Genomic DNA, 21,343 nt, shown 5'->3' on the forward strand with positions numbered 1-21,343 from the left:
AAGCAGGCTCCAGGCTCTGAGCCATCAGCCCAGAGCCGGACGCGGGGCTCGAACTCACAGACCGTGAGATCGTGACCTGAGCTGAAGTCGGACACTCAACCGACTGAGCCACCCAGGCGCCCCTCTTTTTTTTATGTTTATTTTTGAGAAAGAGACAGAAAGACAGCAAGTGGTGGAGAGGCAGAGAGAGAGAGGAAGACACAGAATCCGAAGCAGGCTCTGGGCTCTGAGCTGTCAGCACAGAGCCCAATGCAGGGCTCGAACTCACGAACCATGAGATCATGACCTGAGCCAAAGGTGGATGCTCAACCCACTGAGTCACCCAGGCACCCTGTGGATATTTCATATGTTGGGGGGGGATGAGGTAAAGAATAATTCAGCAAATGGGAAAAAATAAAATTTGATGCCTACAACGTACCAAAATAAACTTCAAATATTTTAAAGATACATGTTTAAAAATAAAATAAAAACAGGGGCGCCTGGGTGGCTCAGTTGGTTGAGCGTCTGACTTTGGCTCAGGTCATGATCTCACAGCCCGTGAGTTTGAGCCCCGCGTGGGGCTCTGTGCTGACAGCTCGGAGCCTGGAGCCTGCTTTGGATTCTGTGTCTCCCTCTCTCTCTGCCCCTAACCCACTCACATTCTGTCTGTCTCTCTCAAAAATAAAATAAACATTAAAAAAATAAAATAAAAACAGAAGGAAAGATTAAAGAAAATTTGGAAGATTAGATGAAATATTTAGATAATCTCTGGGTATGAAAGACCTTTCTCAGGGGCACCTGAGTGGTTCGTCAGTTGAGCGGTTGACTCTTGACTTCGACTCAGGTCATGATCTCACAGTTTGTGGGATTGAGCCCCATAATGGGTTCTGCTCTGATAGCATGGAGCCTGCTTAGGATTTTCTTCCTCTCTCTGCTCCTCCCCTGCTCACATTTGCTCTCTCTTTCAAAATAATAAATAAATTAAAAACAAAAGAAATAATAAGTTAGGTTAAGGACATATACTGGCAATTCACAAAGGAAGAAATAGAAGTATCCAATAAATATATGAAAACAGGTTCAATGGCATAAATAACAAAAAAAGCATATTAAACTATTATATACTTACACCTAACAGAATGAGTAAGATTTTTAAAAGATAATTGGAATTGGGACAGAACTGTATGTTGAAGAGGCTTAAAATTTTATACAACCTAAATCCAGAAAGTCTACATTGGGAAACTTTTCTACCATGGGCAATAATTTGGCCACACTGAAAACTCATTTATAATTAGAAATTAAGTACCCAAGAAGATTATACCAGTTAAATGAATCAGAGGTCTAAATGTAAAAAAGTGAAACCATACGTTTATTAGAAGAAAACAGAAATGAATTCCCTTACATCCCAAAAATAGCAAAAGGTATGAGTGAAAATACAGAAGCAATTAAAGATCGCTAGCCAACTCTGTTTAAAAAATAATGCTTTCGGGGCGCCTGGGTGGCTCGGTCGGTTAAGCATCCGACTTCGGCTCAGGTCATGATCTCACGGTCCGTGAGTTCAAGCCCCGCGTCGGGCTCTGGGCTGACAGCTCAGAGCCTGGAGCCTGTTTCAGATTCTGTGTCTCCCTCTCTCTCTGCCCCTCCCCTGTTCATGCTCTGTCTCTGTCTCAAAAATAAATAAACGCTAAAAAAAATTTTTTTTTAAATAATGCTTTCACATGGCAGATGATATCCTAAGCAAAGCCAAACAACAAATAATAAAGAAAATAAAGTATAATATGTCACCAAGAACTCATCTCCGTACTAGATAAGAAACTCTTAAAGACTAAAAAGACCAACAATCCAATTTTTAAAAAAGGGTTTTAACAAAAGAACTTCTCAGAAAAATGTAAATGATGCTTAAACATGTGCAAACACACTTCACTCGATTCACACATGAAAGATGCACATTTGAAACGACACTGAAATACCATATCGCACTTATCAGATGACACCCTCTTGTTGGCCAGCCTGTGAAGAAACAGAAAGTCGTGCACTGCTGGTCAGAGGGTGAGTAAGCACACCCTTGTGGACAGGAATTTGGTGGCAGGTGAAAAAAATCACATCCACCCAGGTTCTGAGAATTCACCCTGAAAAGACACCTCCACAAATACCAAGGGGAGGAAGAACATAAAGCTACTTATTGTGGCACTATTCATAACGGCAAAACAGGAGAAATTATCTAAACTCCCATCCTTAGGCAGGTTAAGTGGACTATGGCGTATCCGTGCAGTAGCACAACCACGTAGTCCTAAAGAACAGCGAAGATCTCGAAGAATTAATATGGAGAGATTACTACAACATGGTAGTAAATAAACAGAGCAAGCCACAAAGGAGTATCTTATGGAAAAGAAAGAGAAATGAGAACACACACACACGCTTATTTCTGCAAAAAGTAACAGAGGAAGAGGAAGCCAGAAATTAATGAAAATGATTACATGTAGAAGTACTAAAAATTAATATAATAGACCCACAATTATATGGTCACTTTATCTTCTACAAAGCAGGAAAGAATATCCAATGGGAAAAAGACAGTCTCTTCAACAAGCGGTGTTGGGAAAACCGAATGGCAACATGCAAAAGAATGAAACTGGACCATTTTCTTACACCAAACACAAAAACAAACTCGAAATGGATGAAAGACCGAAATGTGAGACCTGAAACCAGAAAAATCCTAGAAGAGAACACAGGCCATAGCAACCTTTTTCTAGCTATGTCTCCCGAGGCAAGGGAAACAAAAGCAAAAATAAACTATTGGGACTACATCAAAATAAAAAGCTTCTGCAGAGCAAAGCAAACAATCAAGAAACCTCAAAGGCAACCTACTGAATGGGAGAAGATACTTGCAAAGGACATATCCGATAAAGAGTCAGTATCCAAAATCAGTTCTATAAAGAACTGATACAACTCAACACCCAAAAACCAAATACAGTAAAACCTTGGATTGCGAGTAACTCGTTCTACAAGTGATCCGCAAGACGAGCAGACATTTCTAATGAAATTTAACTTGATAAACGAGCAACGTCTCACAATACGAGTAGGATGTGATGCTGAATGTCGCATGATCACAACTGAGCCAATGGTTCTCTCTCGCCGCGGGATTGTGGGTCATCGGCTCCCACACTCGGATGCTCGGTCTCAGGCTGGAGTGTTTGGCAGAAATCAGTGATTTTTCGGAATGTTGGAAGGTGCCCACAACAGGCATTAGTGTATTTTTCGTCACTTCCAAGCATCTCTGGACAGTCCTTTGCTTTTCCATCCAAGAGCGAGCCTAGGAATGCTGTGCTCCATTCTAGGTCAGGCTGCCTGCAGATACAGACCCTTTCCTCTGCTGCCTTATGGCCAATTACACTAAATACAGTATAAGACAAGAGTTTATTAATACCGTACTGTGGTCAACTTCCGTTAGTGATAGTGAAAGTCGTCCTGCGCAGTAACCCTCCTCTCTCTCGTCTCCCTCACACCAGCCACGAAGGTTTTTAAAAGTGCATGTTGTTTATTTTTCTTTATATTTTGTAGAATGAATCATCTGAGTTTCCACTATTTCTTATGGGGAAATTTGCTTTGATATACAAGTGCTTTGGATGACAAAGTTGTTTCCATAACAAATTATGGTCGCAAACCAAGGTTTTACTGTAATCCAATTTAAAAATGGGCAGAAGAGGGGCGCCTGGGTGGCTCCGTCGGTTAAGCGTCCGACTTCGGCTCAGGTCATGATCTCACGGTCCGTGAGTTCGAGCCCCGCGTCGGGCTCTGTGCTGACAGCTCAGAGCCTGGAACCTGCTTCAGATTCTGTGTCTCCCTCTCTCTCTGACCCTCCCCCGTTCATGCTCTGTCTCTGTCTCAAAAATAAATCAAACATTAAAAAAAAAATTTTTTTTAAACGGGCAGAAGACACGAATAGACACTTTTCCGAAGAAGACATCCAGATGGCCAACATACACATGAAAAGATGTTCATCGTCACTCCTCCTCAGGGAACTACAAATCAAAGCCACAATGAGATATCGCCTCACACCTGTCAGAATGGCTAAAATCAACAACACAAGAAACAACAGGTGTTGGCGAGGACGTGGAGGAAAAGGAACCCTCGTGCACTGTTGGTGGGAATGCAAACTGGTGTAGCCACTGTGGAAAACAGTAGGGAGCTTCCTCAAAAGGTGAAAATACAGCCACCGTACCATCCAGTAATTGCACTACTGGGTATTTAACCCAATATAAACACACTAATTCAAAGGGATACGTGCGCCCTATGTTTATTGCAGCTTTATCTACAATAATCAAATTATGGAAAGACCCCACATGCCCACTGATAGCTGAATAGAGAAAGCAGATGCAGTGGACATACACAATGGGATATTACTCAGCCATAAAAAAGTACGAAATCTTGGGGCATCTGGGTGGCTCAGTCGGTTGAGCATCCGACTGTGGCTCAGGTCATGATCTCACACTCATGGGTTCGAGCCCCGCATCGGGCTCTACGCGGACAGCTCAGAGCCTGGAGCCTGCTTCGGATTCTGGGTCTCCCTCTCTCTCTGCCCCTCCCCGGCTCATGCTCTGTCTCTGTCTCTCTCTCTCTCAAAAATAAATAAAAACGTTAAAAAAAAAAAAAAAAAAAAAAAAAGGAAAGACAAACTCAGACTTAAGTGTCTGTGGTGGTGCCCGTGGTGGTACAGTGTCTGACACTGTGTTCTGCAACCCCTAAGACAGACCCCATGAGCAAAAAGATCTCCCTGTTCTGATTGCCGGAAAAGAAAAATACCAACTTGGAAGGGGAAAGGTTAGAGAGAAACCCGCGGTGTTGGGATCTGAATCAAAGGAGCTAGAGTGAACCCATGAGGGTCTGGAAAACACAGTTCCCCAGCCAAATCCTACCACTGTTTTTATACAGCCTGCAAGCTATATAAAATGCAAATTATTACATGTATTACATAGAATAAATGTAAAATGTCAAAAAGGCCATTTGGCAAGAACAGATTCTCAGAGAGGTGAAGGCGTAGCCTCTTGTCCTGCAGAGCCCAAAAGATTTACTACCTGGGGCCTGAGCTGGACTAGGAAATTGTTAGACACTTTTACGGTTAAACAGGAGAAATTAAACGGGTGTCATGCTTCGTTTCGTCTCAGTTATAACGATTCACTGATTGACTGTAAGGTCAACGCAACGCCCGTAAGCTTCGCAGCCACACACACACACACACACACACACACAGTCTCAGCAGTAGGAGGGTTTGCAGAGCTCAGAGCTCAGACCAACCGTTCCGGGTCCTAATTCTTTCCTGCTCTCACCCTGATTGTATTTTCACCACTTCTTCCATGCTGATTTTGCTGTTGGATTTTCTCGGCGATGTCTTGCGCGATTTGGCAGGTGGCATCGTACGTGGAGAACCTGCATCGAAGGCATAAAGGAGAAGAATGCTTCGGGCTCTTTGAAAGCAACTTTCTGCATGACTTGCGCGCCACTGGTTACTTCTAGCCACCAAGTCAAACGGGGAGGATGAGAATAGTAAATACAGCGACACGTGTTGCTGTCATAGGAAATACTGTGCGAGCCGGGCTCTGTTCTGAACGCTCCGTTTGTAACAATTTGCTTCATCCGCACGAAAACGCCAGGAGACGGGTACCGCTCCCATCGCCATCTTGCAAGTGAGAATCGGCACAAACAGGCAGTAGATCCACTTGGCCAAGTGGTCCCGCCCACTGCAAACTACGGCCCCAACCACTCGTTCGAATTCATCCACTCCCAGAACATCCGGCAAACATTTGTGCAAGGGCTCCTCTGGGCTGAGCACGGTTCCAGGCACTGGAGAGCAGGGCAGCGAACCGAATGGACAAAGTCCCTGCTCCAGGAGCGTAAAATAAATAAAGACCCAGCATGTCCAGGGCTGGTAGGCGCTAACAAGAAAAAGAAAGCAGGATAAAAGAACACAGAGCGACGGGCAAGGTGAGGAAGCCAGCCAGGCAGGCATCTGGGGAAGAGCTTCACAAAACAGGAACAGCAGGTACTGTTTATCCTCCAACAAAATGCGCTGGGGACGCAGGACACCCCCTCCGGCCATCTAAGCTCGCAAGAACTCTCTGGAAACATTTGCCGAGCTTCTATTTGTCACTCAGAGTGTCGGGAGGCTTTGAAAAATCCACAATAAATTCCCCGGGGTCCCTTATTTTTTCCTTCTGGGACAGCCTTTTCGCTTCCTATTTGTTTTGCAGAGAACAGCTAAGTACACCTTGTGTCTCTCCTACCAGGTGGCCCTGCTCTGCAGAGGAGGGACTAGGGCTGTCCTAGTACAAACTAGGGAAAACTGCTGTTTGCCCCCATGTCCCCATTTCTGCTTGAAAAAGTAAATGATCCGTTTCTTAAAAATCTTTGAACTCCCACACATTACTCATCCACTGAGGGAACTCGGCAAATGTGTTTTTCGATAACGGCAAAAAAAAAAAAAAAAAAACAACAAAAAACAAATCTCCCGTCACTTCCCTTAGCAATCTTACTAGAGTAATTACGGCGATGGGTAACAAACTGAGTACCTGATCTGGGCCAGGTCCTACTTCTAATCTCATGAGGTAGGATCTTTGACAATGCCCCACTCTACGCTGAAGGAGCATCACGTGTGTATGCGTGTGAAAGTGTGTGTATGTTCATGCGTCCAAGAAAAGAGCAAGTAACACGACACGTAGTTAAGAAAATAGGAGGGGAGCTGATAAGGAAAACAGGGTCCTGATTCCCAGCTTTACCACATTTCTCCTTTTCCCCTCCGTACTGTCACCTCTGAAAAGAGGAGCACAGACAGGTCTGGCTCTGTGGTCCCAGACCAGACCTATGGAAATCGATAATAAGGTATGATACACTGCCTAACGACCACGGAGCCTAAATGGTAAGTACTCCTGGAGTTTGGGAGGGAGAGAAAGTAGTGTTGGCCGAGGCACTCAGACTGGACAGGGCTGGGCCACGAGGTGACACCCTGGGCTGAATAGCGAGGTTGAAGCAGGAGGGAGGGGCACATTCGGCCGAGCAGCCCTGGGTAAGAGGGTAAGGTATAAAAGGGGACAGATGCGTGGAAGCTAGTTTCTGTGGAGCCTTGAACACCAGAATTATCAGGGGAGGCTTTTGAAAAAAGAGGACGTTGGAGCTGTAGGGGATACTCTGGCACACCGAGTGAGCCCCTGAAGAGGTTCTAGGACATGCAGAAGGCCAAAATCCCAGATGTTTTGCTCCCAATCTTTACGTTCCCACATTAGCCTTGGAGGGTGCTAGTTCTGAAACTCTGCTACATGCTGGGATCACCAGGGAATCTTGAAACAACAACACAACCGATTCCTGGCTCCCAAACCCAAGCATTCTGCTTAAACGGGAATGGTTTTATTTTTTTTTAATGTTTTTTTTTTTTAACGTTTATTTTTTTTTGAGACAGAGAGAGACAGAGCATGAACAGGGGAGGGTCACAGAGAGAGGGAGACACAGAATCTGAAACAGGCTCCAGGCTCTGAGCTGTCAGCACAGAGCCCGACGCGGGGCTGGAACCCACGGACCGTGAGATCATGACCTGAGCCGAAGTCGGACGCTTAACCGACCGAGCCACCCAGGCGCCCCAAAATAATAAACATTTAAATAAATAAATAAATAAATAAATAAATAAATAAGTAAAGTACTACTTTAGGAAAATTAACCTGCACTCATTTACATAAATGGCTGGGAACGAGAGAGGAGTGGCAGGAGCCCAGAAGACTCCCATTCCATAACTGGTCACCAGTATCTCCTGTCTGCAAGGCCCACAACTAAAAGCATGGGGCCAAGGCAGAAACAGACAGCATGAAAGAGCTGCCAGGGGCGCCAGGGGAGGCTCCGTCGGTTGAGCGTCCGACTTCGGCTCAGGTCATGATCTCACAGTTGGTGAGTTCGAGCCCTGCGTCGGGCTCTGTGCTCACAGCTGGGAGCCTGGAGCCTGCTTCGGATCCTGTCTCTCTCTCTCTCTCTCTGCCCCTTCCCTACTCACACTCACTCTCTCTCTCTCTCTCTCAAAAAATTAAATAAACGTTACCAAAAAAGAGAAAATGTTTTAAAGAGATGCCAGAGGCATTTGAAAGAAAAACCAAATATTCAATAATCAGATAGGAGGAGGGCAAGAAAAAGTGGATGACTGGAGTTTTCAGGCCCAAGGGACACAGGGGATGGTGATGCCACAGCAGAGACCGAAGACCTGAAAAGGGGAACATGCAGGAAGTCCCCTGTTCTACCACAAAAACACTGAATGCACAGTTAAATTCATACACACGTAAGGTTTACTTAAAAAAAACCAAAAACCTGGGGAAAAAAGATGTGGAAGGCAGGAATGATACCAGCATGGCAGAAGGCTGGTAATTATAGGACCTGGGTGAGGAGTACAAAGGGGGTCGTTAGACTATCCCTTTCTGTATATTCTTTTACCTTCCACAACATTTTTGAGAATAGACCAAAAAGAAAAAAGAAAAGACCAACCAGAATACAAAACCGTTAAGGTCTGTTTAACTCTAACTCTTCCAGGAAGGGTGCATCGCCAACACACATGTTGCCCCGGCAGGAAAGCTAATCAGCTTTAGCAAAGAACCTGTTCAGAGACAGTCATCCTTCTATTAAAAAGCGAGCCTACTGCTTGCTTTGATACGCCGGTAAAGCAGTCACGGCTCTATGCCACGACTGACCAGCCGAATACCATTCAGGAGTAAAGCATCATTGATGTACGATTGTCAACAGCACGAACAGAAGGCTGTATGTAGCCAAGTCTGTTTTTATAAGGTTTTCAAAGTCCCGTTCCACACTCCCTCCTACCCTCCTGACCAGCAACCCACTTTGCAACAGAGCTAAGTTACCAGCACAGCAGAGTTTCCACCTGTTTCATAGTCAACAGACAAATGAGAAAGCCATGGATTCAAACTACCTGAGAGCAACGGGAAAAATCATAAATGCGTTTTCAGCATGAACTGGGGAAGGGGCTTGGGGTCCAAGGACAGCTTCCATCAATCTAAATGGATTATCACCTCTGAGCTCTATTTCCTACCTTGTGTGGAAAGTGAGGGGGTCAGCTTCCAGGAAGTGGAGGGCAACTTAGCAAAACGTTATCAAGGGCCTTAAAAATGTTCATATCCTTGAACCCAACAGTTCACTTCCAGGAAGTGAGCCGAGGAAGTAAGAGATGGAACAAAGGGGCTGTCTCTGCAACAGTTAAACAAAACAAACTCTAATATTACAAAGAGGTACAAAAGAGGGAAATAATTATGGTTATTCATATGATGCACTATTATGTACCATTAAAAAAATCCTGTTTTTAGTAAATACTTAATGACACAGGGAAACGTTCCCTGCTTTGTAAAACATGCAGGTTTCCCTCACTATCCAAAAGTAGTCTTCCAATGAAACCTTTCATAAGGCAAAATGGGGTATAAAGCAAAAGGGCAATGACCACTAATTTATACAGAAAAATTTTTGAGCTTTCTCAGACCCCCAAAAATGACCTCTCTTGGTTTTTTCTGATACCTTAAGGCACATCTTGCTAACAGGTGCACAAAATAAACCCAAAAAAGCACACAGGTTTTCACAGACACAGCTCAAAGCTATCGCAGTCTGATGCTGTCATGCTGAGTATAGCTCCCAGGGAAGGGGCTTAGGGGGGTCACTCTGCTGGTTGGGGTGCACAATGCCCCTAAGACAGCTTGCTGCAAAATAAACGCTGAATGCCATTTTCGCTTTCCGCATTTTCTTCGTAAAAGCAAAAACCCCCTTCAGATTTCTTTTGGTTAGAGAAAACAGGAGCTAAGGTAGGTGAAAGTGGCATAAGGTGAAGTTTCAAAAAGCCACGGATGCTTGTATATGTATCATTATATGTACATACACACGCATATTATATAAACTAATGTATTCATTTTAAAAATCAATAGTGGCTATCATTCCAAATGACAAAGTTGAAGATGTTTCTCCCCTCTGCAAATATTCAGTACTTCCTAAATTTTCTATCAGGGTGTATACAATTGTTAAAATTTGGTGGGAAAAAATTAGCGTTCAATCAAGTAAGCCATTGGCCAGGTCACCCAGATCCCAGAGTGTGCTAACTTTGATCTTGCACACCATTCTCCCGGTAGCCATCCTGCCTACAACTTCAACAATTATAAATTCTACCAGAAATATTAACCTAAAACATAAAGTCCAACAAGAACTTTACAGAGCTATATAACACGCTTTTCATTATGAAACAAAAAAAGTCAAGTCCGATATGCCATAGCAATATGTTCCTTGGGGTCAGTACTTGTGTCTGTCATCGTTCAGTCCTTGGGACTTAATTGTGGAGGGAATGACCCTTACCAGCTATTGTTCTGCTGCAGAAGTTGCAGCAGAGGAAAACAGCCTTCGTGACGCTGACTCAGGTAAGGGTTAAATGCCCTATAAACAAATGCGTAATTTCCCTCCCTGATTCCGGTAAGTTTTTTTGAAGGGCCCACAAGATCTAAGTCCTAGAGCCAGCTGGTTAACTGGCGGGTGACCATGCATTCTGAACCTCGGCTTCTCCGCCTGTGAAGTAAGGGGCCGGGGGTGGGGGTCACCAGATGGACCGGCATTGCACGAAAAGGTTACTTGGACTTCACTTTCCCGAGAGTCCAGGGAAGCCAGCACCAGCCACCTCCACAGCCAGGACGGGCGGGAAAGCTCCCCAGATGCAGCCGAGAAGGGCTGAAGGCATGTTCCGGGGTTCGGCACAAGCCCGCAGCTCCCCGGGGTTCCCCCCCCGCCCCCCACCGTCCGGGGCCGCCCCTGCGAACACCGAGGGTGGCGGGACACGGCGGGTCTTCCTCGGCTGGGGAAGGGCCCCGCTGCCCCCCCGCTGCCCCTCCCCTCTTCCCGAAGGTTCCCCGGCCCCAGAGCCTGGCGACCGCCGGCTCCCCGGAAGCCCGGCCTCCCTCGCGAACCCCTCCGCGCGGCCGCCCTCACCCCGGGCTCACCAGGGGTCCGGGGCCATCGCGCTGTCTCCGCCCGCCTTCGGACACTTCCTGCTCGCGGCAGCTGACTACGGCGGCCCGCGCGGCTCACACCCCGCGGTTCGGCCCGGGCGCGACCGGAACCTGCCGTTTCCCCCGGTGCGTGTGCGCTGCGGCCTCCAAGGTAGGGAAGCCACCCCCCCCCCCCCCCCCAGCAACCCTTAGGTCGGCGCGAACAGCCCGGCGCAATTAAAATAAAACTTTTGGACAAAAATCGAAGCATTTTCCCGGGAAGGTGGAAGCATCTCCAGCCCTCCGGCAGTTACCCGAAGTTGCAACCCGCTTCAAACAAAAAACACACAAAAACTGGACTGTGGGCATAGTTGCACAGCTGTGTACATTTACTAAACCTCAGAGTGAATTTTATACGTAAAGTTATACCTCAATAAAACTTAAAAAAAAATTGTTAATCCTGCTTCAAACAAAGGACCCAAAGAATGGCAATTATAGATTGTCTTATAGCACCCTTCCCTAAATGACACTCGGTGATTGGTTATGCGGTTACGAAAAGAGTCCGTAGGGGGAAACGTGCAGCCAGTGCCCCTAAATTTTCACGGAAATTGGAAGGAAAAGGAGCCCTCCCTGCTTCCGCAGCGGGAGCTCAGGGCTCAGCAGCTGAGAGCGTGCGCGGGCCTGGGCCCGGCGCGCATGCGCGCGTCCGTTACCATACCGACCAGGAGACGCTGCGCGGCCTGAGGCAGAGAGAGGGAGCGCCTGGTGTCCAGGGAATGGAGAACCAAATTCCTCCCAAGGCCGAGGTGGCCGAGGTGGCCGAGGTGGCCGAGCTGGAGCTTGAGGCCGCGATCGGCTTCAATGGTGAGGCCTCGAACGTGTCTGGGCGGGGGGTTGCAAGCCCTGGGGACGAGTAGCGCAAACAGGGACCGTGGGACACCGGGTGGCACCTGGAAGGCAGCGGGACCCTGGCAAGGGCCAAATTCTCTCCCGCCCCCAAGGCCCTGGGGAATCACATCCTCGCCCCAGACCTCAAAGACCGAGATGGTTTCACAGCACCTAAGAGGGACAAGTGCCTGCTCACGGGACCGAAGCATGAGTAAGGGTGGTCAGCTCTGCCCTGGCCCTGTGACCCTGCGAGCCCCCGCAGCTGCCCGCCCCTGGGTAACCGCGGGATGGCTGAGTCCTGTTCGGCCCCTGGGCACAACTACTAGAACCCCAGCTGGTGTGTCCATGAGAATGAGCTGGGGACCGAACGTGGCAGTGAGCAGCCGCTTTAGGGGATGATCTTGTCCTCTGACCCGGAGAAGGACCCTGACACTGAGGGTGTCAGGGGAGGCTGTGGAGGCGGGGAGATGCTTCTGTCCTGGAGGCCTGGCGGTTCTGCTCACACCTTATTTATGACTGCCTGATAGTTTGAACATGAAGGGGGGTAATGCTCTTTGTTTTTGTGTGTGAAGGAAGGAAACAAGCGCGTTACATTTAGAAAAAGCAAACTTTTTTTTTTAAGTGTGTTGTGCTGCCCGAAAGTTTTAAAATTGTAATATTGCACACCAGAACTGTCAATGGCTAAAGCTTTAGGCACATTCTGGAACCTAGAGCTTGACTCTTCGTGTTAGTTTAACAGTCTCTTATAGATAGTGGGCACTTCTTAGTACATCTGAGATATCGGCCATCTTTAGAGCTGGTGGCAAGGTCATTGGTAAAGGAAGTGAGTGACCGCTGCTGACTGCAGGGGGTCAGTGCAGAACCTCGAACACAGCGCTCTGCAACTGAATTCATGATGTTTTGTGGAGCTCTAAGAGTAAATATATGGGGGCGACCTGGTGGCTCAGTTAGTTAAGCCTCCTACATTGGCTCACATCATGATTTATTTCCGGGTTCGTGAGTTCGAGCCGCCGTACCCGGCTTTGCAATGCCGGTGCTGGGTCTGCTGGGGATTCTCTCTCTCTCCTTCTGTCTCTCTCTTTAGCTAAAATAAAGTGTAAACATTTAAAAAAAAAAGTTATAAAAAAAAGAGTAAATAGATGGTACACTATATTCCAGTGCCTTCCATGGCCATTACTAGTTATCTTGGCCTTTTAAAATGGCCCAAATTAATGGAATTATTTTTACTTTGCTGGTTTTGTGACAATTTATATTATATTCTTTCCTGTAGTCAAATACACATTTATCTAGAACCACTATATGCCAAATAGTATGCTATGTTCTGAGAATACAGGGATAAATCCATAGCCACACTTAAGAAGAAGAGTTTAGGAAACTGGAAAAATACAGTGAAGCCCAAAGAAAAATCAGCCATCGTTACATTTGGCAAAGATAGTGCTGTTAAAGGTTTGGTGTGATCCTTTCAAATATATATTTACATATAAACTTTTTAAAAAATTTTTTTCATTTTCATTTTTTATTCTTTTACATTTATTCATTTTTGAGAGCCAGAGCACCAGCGAGGGAGGGGCACAGAGAGAAAGGGAGACACAGAATCGGAAGCAGGCTCCAGGCTCTGAGCTGTCGGCACAGAGCCCAACGCAGGGCTTGAACTCCCGAATGGCAAGATCATGACCTGACCTGAAGTGGGATGCTTAGCCAACTGAGCCACCCAGGTGCCCCTTTTTAAAAACAATTTTTAATGTTTATTTTATTTTTGAGAATGATGCAGGGGGAGAGGGGAAGAGAGAGAGGGAGACACAGAATCCAAAACAGTCTCTAGGCTCCCAGCCCAACACAGGGCTCGAACTCACGAACGACAAGATCACGACCTGAGCTGAAGTCAGTGTTTGACTGAGCCACCCAGGCACCCCTAAACCTTTTTTAAATGAACGGGGGCTCATACTGTATAATTTTAGACTTTTTTTTTTTCTACTTAACTCCACTTAAGACTATGCCATGTACATTTTCCCTTAGCACAGAGCTTGAGTGGGGGAGGGACAGAGAGAGAGAGGGAGAAACAGACTCCAAAGTGGGCTCCAGGCGCTGAGCTGTTAGCAGAGAGCCTGACGCAGGGCTCGAACCCATGAACTGTGAGATCATGACCTGAGCCGAAGTCCAAAGCTTAACTAACTGAGCCACTCAGGTGCTCCTGTGCAGGGGTTACTATAGGGCTCTTTTATTTTTATCATAAAATAGTGCAACAGAAATTTAGAATGCCATAATAAATACCAAGTATTGCACACAGGATTAGCAAGTTTTGATACTGTTTCTTATTTGAGTTAATTTTTTTGAGTTTATGTCTTTTCTTTATTTTGAGAGACAGAGAGACAGAGGCAGAATCCCAAGCAGGCTCTGTGCTAACAGCACAGAGCCTGATGTGGGGCTCAATCCAACAAACCGTGAGATCGTGACCTGAGCCAAAATCAAGAGTCAAGCTCAACTGACTGAGCCACCCGGGCGCCCCTTGAGTTAATATTTTTGAGAAAAAAAACACACATTTTAAGTCCTCTCTTCTATCACACTATCCTATCCTTTCTCCCTCTGTAGAGACAACCACTACCCTGAAGTTAATGTGTACCCTTCCCAGCCATGCTTTCAAAGCTTGCGGTGTGTGTAAAATATTAAATATGCTATCTATAAATAATTTATACTGTAAATGTGCAAGTTTTTATATTTTATAGAAATGGTTTCATCCTGCACACATTCTGAAGCCTGCTTTTTTTCCCACCCAGCATTTATGCAATCTTCTCATGTCGATTAATTTAACTCCGCTACTCCCTTGTGTAAATACGCCAACATTAGTTATCTATTCCCCGTAGATGGTCTTTTAATTTATTTGCAACTTTCTGCTACTACAAGGCTGCAAGGCTGCAGTGAACACCTTTGTAGTGGCCTGTGGACACAATTGCAAGTATTTCTCTAGGTCACGTACCAAAGAGTGGAACACCTGGGTCCTAGGGTGTGTGCGTGCTCAACCATTCTGAACATGGCTGTGTTGTTTTCCAAAGCTATTCCACCGAAGTACCTTCCCACAACGCAGTTGTGTGAGCGTTTCCTTTTGTTCACATCACCGCTAATGCTTGCTATTATCGGCCTTTTTAATTTTAGCTGTTATGATGGAAATGAAACAGTGTCTCATTTGGGATGCAGTGCTCATTACTTTGATGGCTATGGTTTCACATGTTTATTGTTTTTTGTTTTTTTTTTTAATTTCCTCCCTCCTACATTGCCTGTTCATAGCCTTTGCTCATTTTTCCATTAGAGCAGTTTGTGCTTTCTTATTTGTTTGTGGTAGCTCTTTGTATGTTCTGGATATAATCCTTATCTATTACGTACATTGCAAACATCTTCTCCTGGTTTGCGTTTTTCTTTTCATTTTGTCATTTGTCATCAGAAGTCTTAGGTTCTTAACATAACTGGATGACTACGGTGGCCTTCTCTGTTAGGATTTGCTGTCTTTGTGGCACATTTAAGAAGTCATCTCCTACAACTTGTGTACACATGAAGTCTTGTTTGTCACAGTTAGGTCCTTGATCTACCTATTGTATTGTTTGTGGATGGTGTGAGGTAGGATCTGATTTTGCTTTTTCCATATGGATAGTCAAATGATTGCTCGTTAGGTAACTGCAATTGAAAATGTATATATGTACATGAAGAGGGAGCATAGGACAAGCTGAGGGTAAAGCATAAACTAGCATACCCATGCCCCACCCCCCTCCCCCCAGGTGGGATGTGTGTCCCCCGCACGCACGTAGGATGTGTGACATTCCTGGCTGCCCAAGAACAAAGGAGAAGACAGACAACAAATGGTTAAACTGATAGAGTCACTGTCATTTTACAAATATCTTAGTACAACTTCAAGAAAAGGGCAATCTAGGGGCACCTGGGTGGCTCAGTCAGTTAAGCATCCAACTTCAGCTCAGTGAAGTTCGGTCAGTGAGTTCAAGCCCCACCTTGGGCTCTGTGCTGACAGCTCAGAGCCTGCAGCCTGCTTTGGATTCTGTGTGCCCCACCCCCCTCTCTATGCATCGCCCACTCTGCTCTGTCTCGCTCTGTCTCTCAAAAATAAATCAATGTTTTTTAAAAATTAGGGGGAAAAAAGGGGGCAGTCTTATCAATAGCCTAATGTCCAGGAACTCCCTACTGTCTTAAGGATAGTGTTTTGCTCGAGTGAAAACCAACCTTGGCCTGACAATAGCTAGGCCTCCAGTACCTTGTGAGTCTTTTTCGCATGTGGAAATCCCTTTAAGAAACGTCCTCTTGACTTTACCTCCCCCAACACCATGGTATATAACCAGTCATTCTTCACAGCCCCAGTGCAGCTCTTCCTGCCACAGGTCCTGTCCCCGTGCTTTAACAAAATCATCTTTTTTGCCCCAAAGACGTCTTCAAGAATTCTTTCTTGGCTGTCAGCTCCGAACCCCACCATCACCCCAAAACCTCATCAGACAGATCACCCCCAAAGACAGAAACCTTAGGCTTTGGAGAACTTACGACAGGAAAAAGGAACAATCTCAAGTAAAGCAAAAGAAATCATTTAGTCAATAAATACATTTGACAATTTGAGCAAAAGAAAAAAAAAGAAAGAAAGAAAAATCTGTGATCTATTTAGCTACTGGAATCACATTCTGTACCAAAATAAATTCTAGAGGGAGTTAAATGTAAAAGATGAATTCATTAAAAGATGAGAACATGATATTAATAAATATTTATGACTCTTTTGATGGAGTAGGAGATAGCCATAGAATGGTTTTAAAATACCCTGGAATAAATGTACTAAGAAATGTGTGAGATCTTTAGGGAGAAAAATCGAAAATGGAAGCCCTAAAAGGAGATTTCGTAGAAAAACATATCCTGTTTTTAGAAAGGAGATTGAATGTATTATTATAAAAATTATTTTTCCTTAATCTATACATTTAATACCATGACACCAAAAATGATTTTTAACTAATCAAGTTGACTTTACAGTTTGTACCGTAAAATAGTATCAAGCCTAGCCCCCCAAATTCTGGCCAAAATTGAGTGATAAGGGAGGACCTCTCTTTCACAATAAAGCATATTACAAAGGTTTATAATTGGGGTGATGGTTCTTGCCCCAGAGCTGGAGGATGGGGTCTCACTGCCAGAGGTCTGGGCTTCCTTTGAGCGAGCACCTGGTGGTGACTCGGAACCAAATTATCTTTACTTTGGGGACAGTGGGGGCAGTGAATTCATGTTCGTACTGTGCTTCCCACTCACCCAGACTGGCTGTTGGTATTTCCTGCTTCTCAGGATTCCAAGAATTGGCCTTGTTCTCCAGAGTGAGGTTCCTGGACCACCACCAGCATCTCCTGAGAACTTGTCAGAAATTCAGAACCTCAAGGAGCACCCGGGTGGCTCAGTGGGTTCAGCGTCTGGGTTCAGTGTCTGACTTCAGCTCAGGTCATGATCTCACGGTTTGTGGGTCTGAGCCCCGCATCGGGCTCTGTGCTGACAGCTCAGAGCCTGGAGTCTGCTTCAGATTCTGTGTCTCCCTCTCTCTCTGTCCTCCCCCGCTTGCACTCTGTCTCTCTATCTCAGAAATAAATAAACATTAAAAAAAAAAAAAGATAAAAAAAAAAAAAAAGAAATTCAGAATCTCAGCTCCCCTTCCAGACCTGAAATATGCATTTTAACCAGATCCCCTGGCAATTTTATGCATTGAAGTCTGAGAAGTGGTATACTAGACCGACCTTGTCAGTGGAATAAAATTACATATATGACTACCCCCCCACCAACCCACTTGTTTTAGTTGATCTAAAAATTTTTTTTATTTCAAAATTTGTATTCAATTTTTTTTTTTTATGTTTATTTATTTTTGAGAGAGAGAGACAGGCAGACAGACAGAGCGCAAGCAGGGGAGGGCAGAGAGAGAGGGAGACACAGAATCCAAAGCAGGCTCCAGGCTCCGAGCTGTTAGCACAGAGCCCGACGCGGGGCTTGAACTCACGAACCGTGAGATCGTGACCTGAGCCGAAGTCGGACTCTCAACTGACTGAGCCACCCGGGCACCCCTGTATCAAAAAAAAAAAAAAAAATATATATATATATATATGTATATACATATATGTATACATATGTATATGTATATATACATTTGTATATATATGTATATACATATATAGGCTACTTGTGCACTTATTTATTACTATTTTTTAAAATTATTATTATTATTTTTAAGTAAGCTCCACACCCAACACAGGGCTTGAATTCAGAGAGATCAAGAGTCACACACTGTTCTCACTGAGCCAGCCAGGCACCCCTAATTATCACCACCTTTATTTTTTCTTTCTTTCTTCCTTTAATCATTACTATTTTTAATCTCTCTCTTCTAGGACACGTGCCCACTGGTCTGAAATGCCATCCTGACCAGGAACATTTGATTTTCCCCCTGGGCTGCACAGTCCTGATCCAGGCAATAAATACTCAGGAACAGAACTTCCTGCATGGCCACAGTAACAATGTCTCCTGTGTGGCCATCTCCAAGAGTGGGCTGTACCTTGCCTCCGGGCAAGTCACGTTCATGGGTTTCAAGGTGAATGAACTGAAAAAATAGTTCCTTGTAAATCAATACAGAGGTGACTCCCTAGAACCCCCCCCCCCGCCCACCTTCAGGGCAGCTCTGCGATGGTCCCTGGTTTTCCCCTCTTCTTCCTCATGGACTCCTCTTTGAGCTCATTTTTATTCCCTCCGGCTGAGAGTAAGCACTCTGGTGTTTACACCTGACTCCACAGAGAGTGGACTGATAATGTTCAGGAACAAAAAGTCCCTGCTTAATTTATTTATTTAAAAAGTTTTTTTAATGCTTATTTATTTTTGAGAGAGAGACAGACAGAGCTTGAGTGGGGGAATGGCAGAGAGAGAGGGAAACAGAATCCGAAGCAGGCTTCAGGCTTCCAGCTGTCAACACAGAGCCTGATGCAGGGCTCGAACTCATGAACCACGAGATCATGCCCTGAGCTGAAGTCAGATGCTCAACCAACTGAGCCACCCAAGTGCCCCTTTGCTTAATTAATAAATTTTTTAAAATATTTTTTTAATGTTTATTTAGTTTGAGAGAGAGAGAGAGAACAAGTGTGCGAGCAGGGGAGGGGCGGAGAGAGAGAATCCCAAGCGGGCTCCACGTTGTCAGCACAGAGCCTGACGAGGGGCTCGACCCAAGAACAGTGAGATCATGACCTGAGCCAAAGTCGGACGCTCAACCGACTCAGCCACCCAGGCTCCCCCTCTGCTTAATTTAGAATGGTTTCCTCCCTCTTGCCCTTAATGTTTGTGAGACGCAGTCCTATCTCCAGAAAAGTGCTCTTACTGATTGTTTTCCACCAAGAGAGGTAGCTCTGTGCTGGGACTCTTCTGAAGCCGGTCTGCGATCTGACAGTGTCTTCTCGCCCCCAGGCAGATATCATTTTGTGGGATTATAAGAAAAGGGAGCTGATTGCCCGGCTGTCACTTCACAAGGGCAAAATCGAAGCGCTGGCCTTTTCACCAAATGATTTGTACTTGGTATCACTAGGAGGCCCAGACGATGGAAGGTAATGAACTCGATACGTTTACTTATTTTTCACCGGGCACATTTCTAGTCCTCTCTCTCCCCTCCGAGGTTCTCTGTCGGCCTGTCCACATTCATGTGTGTGTCTCATATGAAAAGCCTACGGGGAAAATACGGTAGTGCAACACTTCTCGACCTTAGCTGCATGCTGAAGGCCACTGGGGAGCTTTAGAAAATCACTGATGCCTGGGGGGCGCCTGGGGGGGCTCATTCAGTTGAGAATCCGGTTTCAGCTCAAGTCATGATCTCACGGTTCGTGAATTTGAGCCCCCGAGTCGGGCTCTGTGACGACAGCGTGGAGCCTGCTTGGGATTCTCTCCCTCTCTCCCTCCCTCTCTGTGACTCCCTTGCTCTCTCTCTCTCTCTCAAAGTAAATAAATAAACTTAAAATAACTTTTTTCAAGTATAATAAACAAGGTTATATTAGTTTCAGGTGCACAAAACAATGATTCAACAATTCTAGGCATTACTCAGTGGTCATCGAGATAGATGGACTTTTGAGGTGGACTTCTATCTATCTCTACCTTCTCCCCACCCACCTCCCCTGTGGCAACCATCAGTCTGTTGTCAGTACTTAAGAGTCTGTTTTGTGTGTGTGTGTGTGTGTGTGTGTGTGTGTGTGTGTGTGTGTGTGTTTTCTACATTCGTTTGTTTCTTAATTTCCACATGTGAGTGAAATCATACAGTAATTGTGTTTCTCTGACTTATTTCACTTAGCATCATACCCTCTAGTTCCATCCGTGTTGTTGCAAATGGCAAGATTTCATTCTTTTTGGTGGCTGAGGAATGTTCTTATATATCCCCCGTCTTTTTTGTGCATTCATTTGTTGATGGATGCTTGGATTGCTTCCATATCTTGGCGATTATAAATAATGCTACAGTAATAATATCTATCTTTTTGAATTAGCGTTTTCATTTTCTTTGGGTAACTACCCAGGAGTGAAATTACTGGATCATAGGGTAGTTCTATTTTTAATTTTTTTTTGGAGAACCTCCCTACTGTTTTCCACAGTGGCCACACCAGTTTGCATTCCCACCAACAGTGCACGAGGGTGCCTTTCTCTCCACATCTGTCCAACATTTGTTGTTTCTTATGTTTTTGATTATAGCCATTCTGACAGGTGTGAGGTGATATCTCATTATGGTTTTGATTCGCATTTTCCTGATGTTGAGTGACGTTGAACATTGTTCATGTGTTTGTTGGCCATCTTTTTTTTTTTTTTTTTTTAACATTTATTTATTTTTGAGACAGAGAGAGACAGAGCATGAACGGGGGAGGGTCAGAAAGAGGGAGACACACAGAATCTGAAACAGGCTCCAGGCTCTGAGCTGTCAGCACAGAGCCCGACGCGGGGCTCGAACTCACGGACCGTGAGATCATGACCTGAGCCGAAGTCGGACACTCAACCGACTGAGCCACCCAGGCGCCCCTGTTGGCCATCTTTATGTCTTCTTTGGAAAAATGTCTATTCAGGTTCTCTGCCCATTTGTAAATTTGTTTTTGTTGTTGTTGTTGTTGTTTTGGTGTTGAGTTGTATAAATTTTTTATATATTTGGACCCCTTACTGGATACGTCATTTGCAAATACCTTCTTCCATTCAGTAGGTTGCTTTGTTGTTTTGTTGATGGTTTCACTGTGCAAAAGCTTTTTGCTTTGGTGCTTTAGTCCCAATAGTTTTAATTGTGCTTTTATTTCCTTGCTAGAGGAGACAGATCTAGAAAAACGTTTCCATGGTCGCTGTCAAAGAGACTATTGCCTGTGTTTTCTTCTAGGAAGGAGTTTTATGGTTTCAGGCCTCACAGTAAGGTCTTTAATATATTTTGAATTTATTTTTGCGCATGGCGTAAGAAGGTGGTCCGGTTTCGTTCTTTCGCGTGT

At 45.1% G+C, this 21,343-nt stretch overlaps 2 protein-coding genes across 2 annotated transcripts in view; one reads left to right on the forward strand and one right to left on the reverse strand.

The window, feature by feature from the left end:
- Window positions 1-11,109, reverse strand: part of STX8 (syntaxin 8) — a 172,532-nt gene extending 161,423 nt beyond the window's left edge. Inside the window, exons 1-2 of the mRNA XM_058703527.1 lie at window positions 10,980-11,109; window positions 5,301-5,400 (exon numbers count right to left, since the gene is read on the reverse strand). Of these exons, the coding sequence (XP_058559510.1) occupies window positions 5,301-5,400; window positions 10,980-10,996 (117 nt within the window). The 5' untranslated portion in view covers window positions 10,997-11,109. The remainder of the gene's footprint in view (window positions 1-5,300; window positions 5,401-10,979) is intronic.
- A 583-nt stretch (window positions 11,110-11,692) lies between these two features.
- CFAP52 (cilia and flagella associated protein 52) overlaps window positions 11,693-21,343 on the forward strand; it is a 43,291-nt gene continuing 33,640 nt past the window's right edge. The window contains exons 1-3 of the mRNA XM_058703526.1: window positions 11,693-11,831; window positions 18,251-18,450; window positions 19,311-19,447. Of these exons, the coding sequence (XP_058559509.1) occupies window positions 11,744-11,831; window positions 18,251-18,450; window positions 19,311-19,447 (425 nt within the window). The 5' untranslated portion in view covers window positions 11,693-11,743. The remainder of the gene's footprint in view (window positions 11,832-18,250; window positions 18,451-19,310; window positions 19,448-21,343) is intronic.

Source organism: Neofelis nebulosa, chromosome 16 (genome assembly GCF_028018385.1).
Source record: "Neofelis nebulosa isolate mNeoNeb1 chromosome 16, mNeoNeb1.pri, whole genome shotgun sequence".
Taxonomy (NCBI): Eukaryota; Metazoa; Chordata; class Mammalia; order Carnivora; family Felidae; genus Neofelis; species Neofelis nebulosa.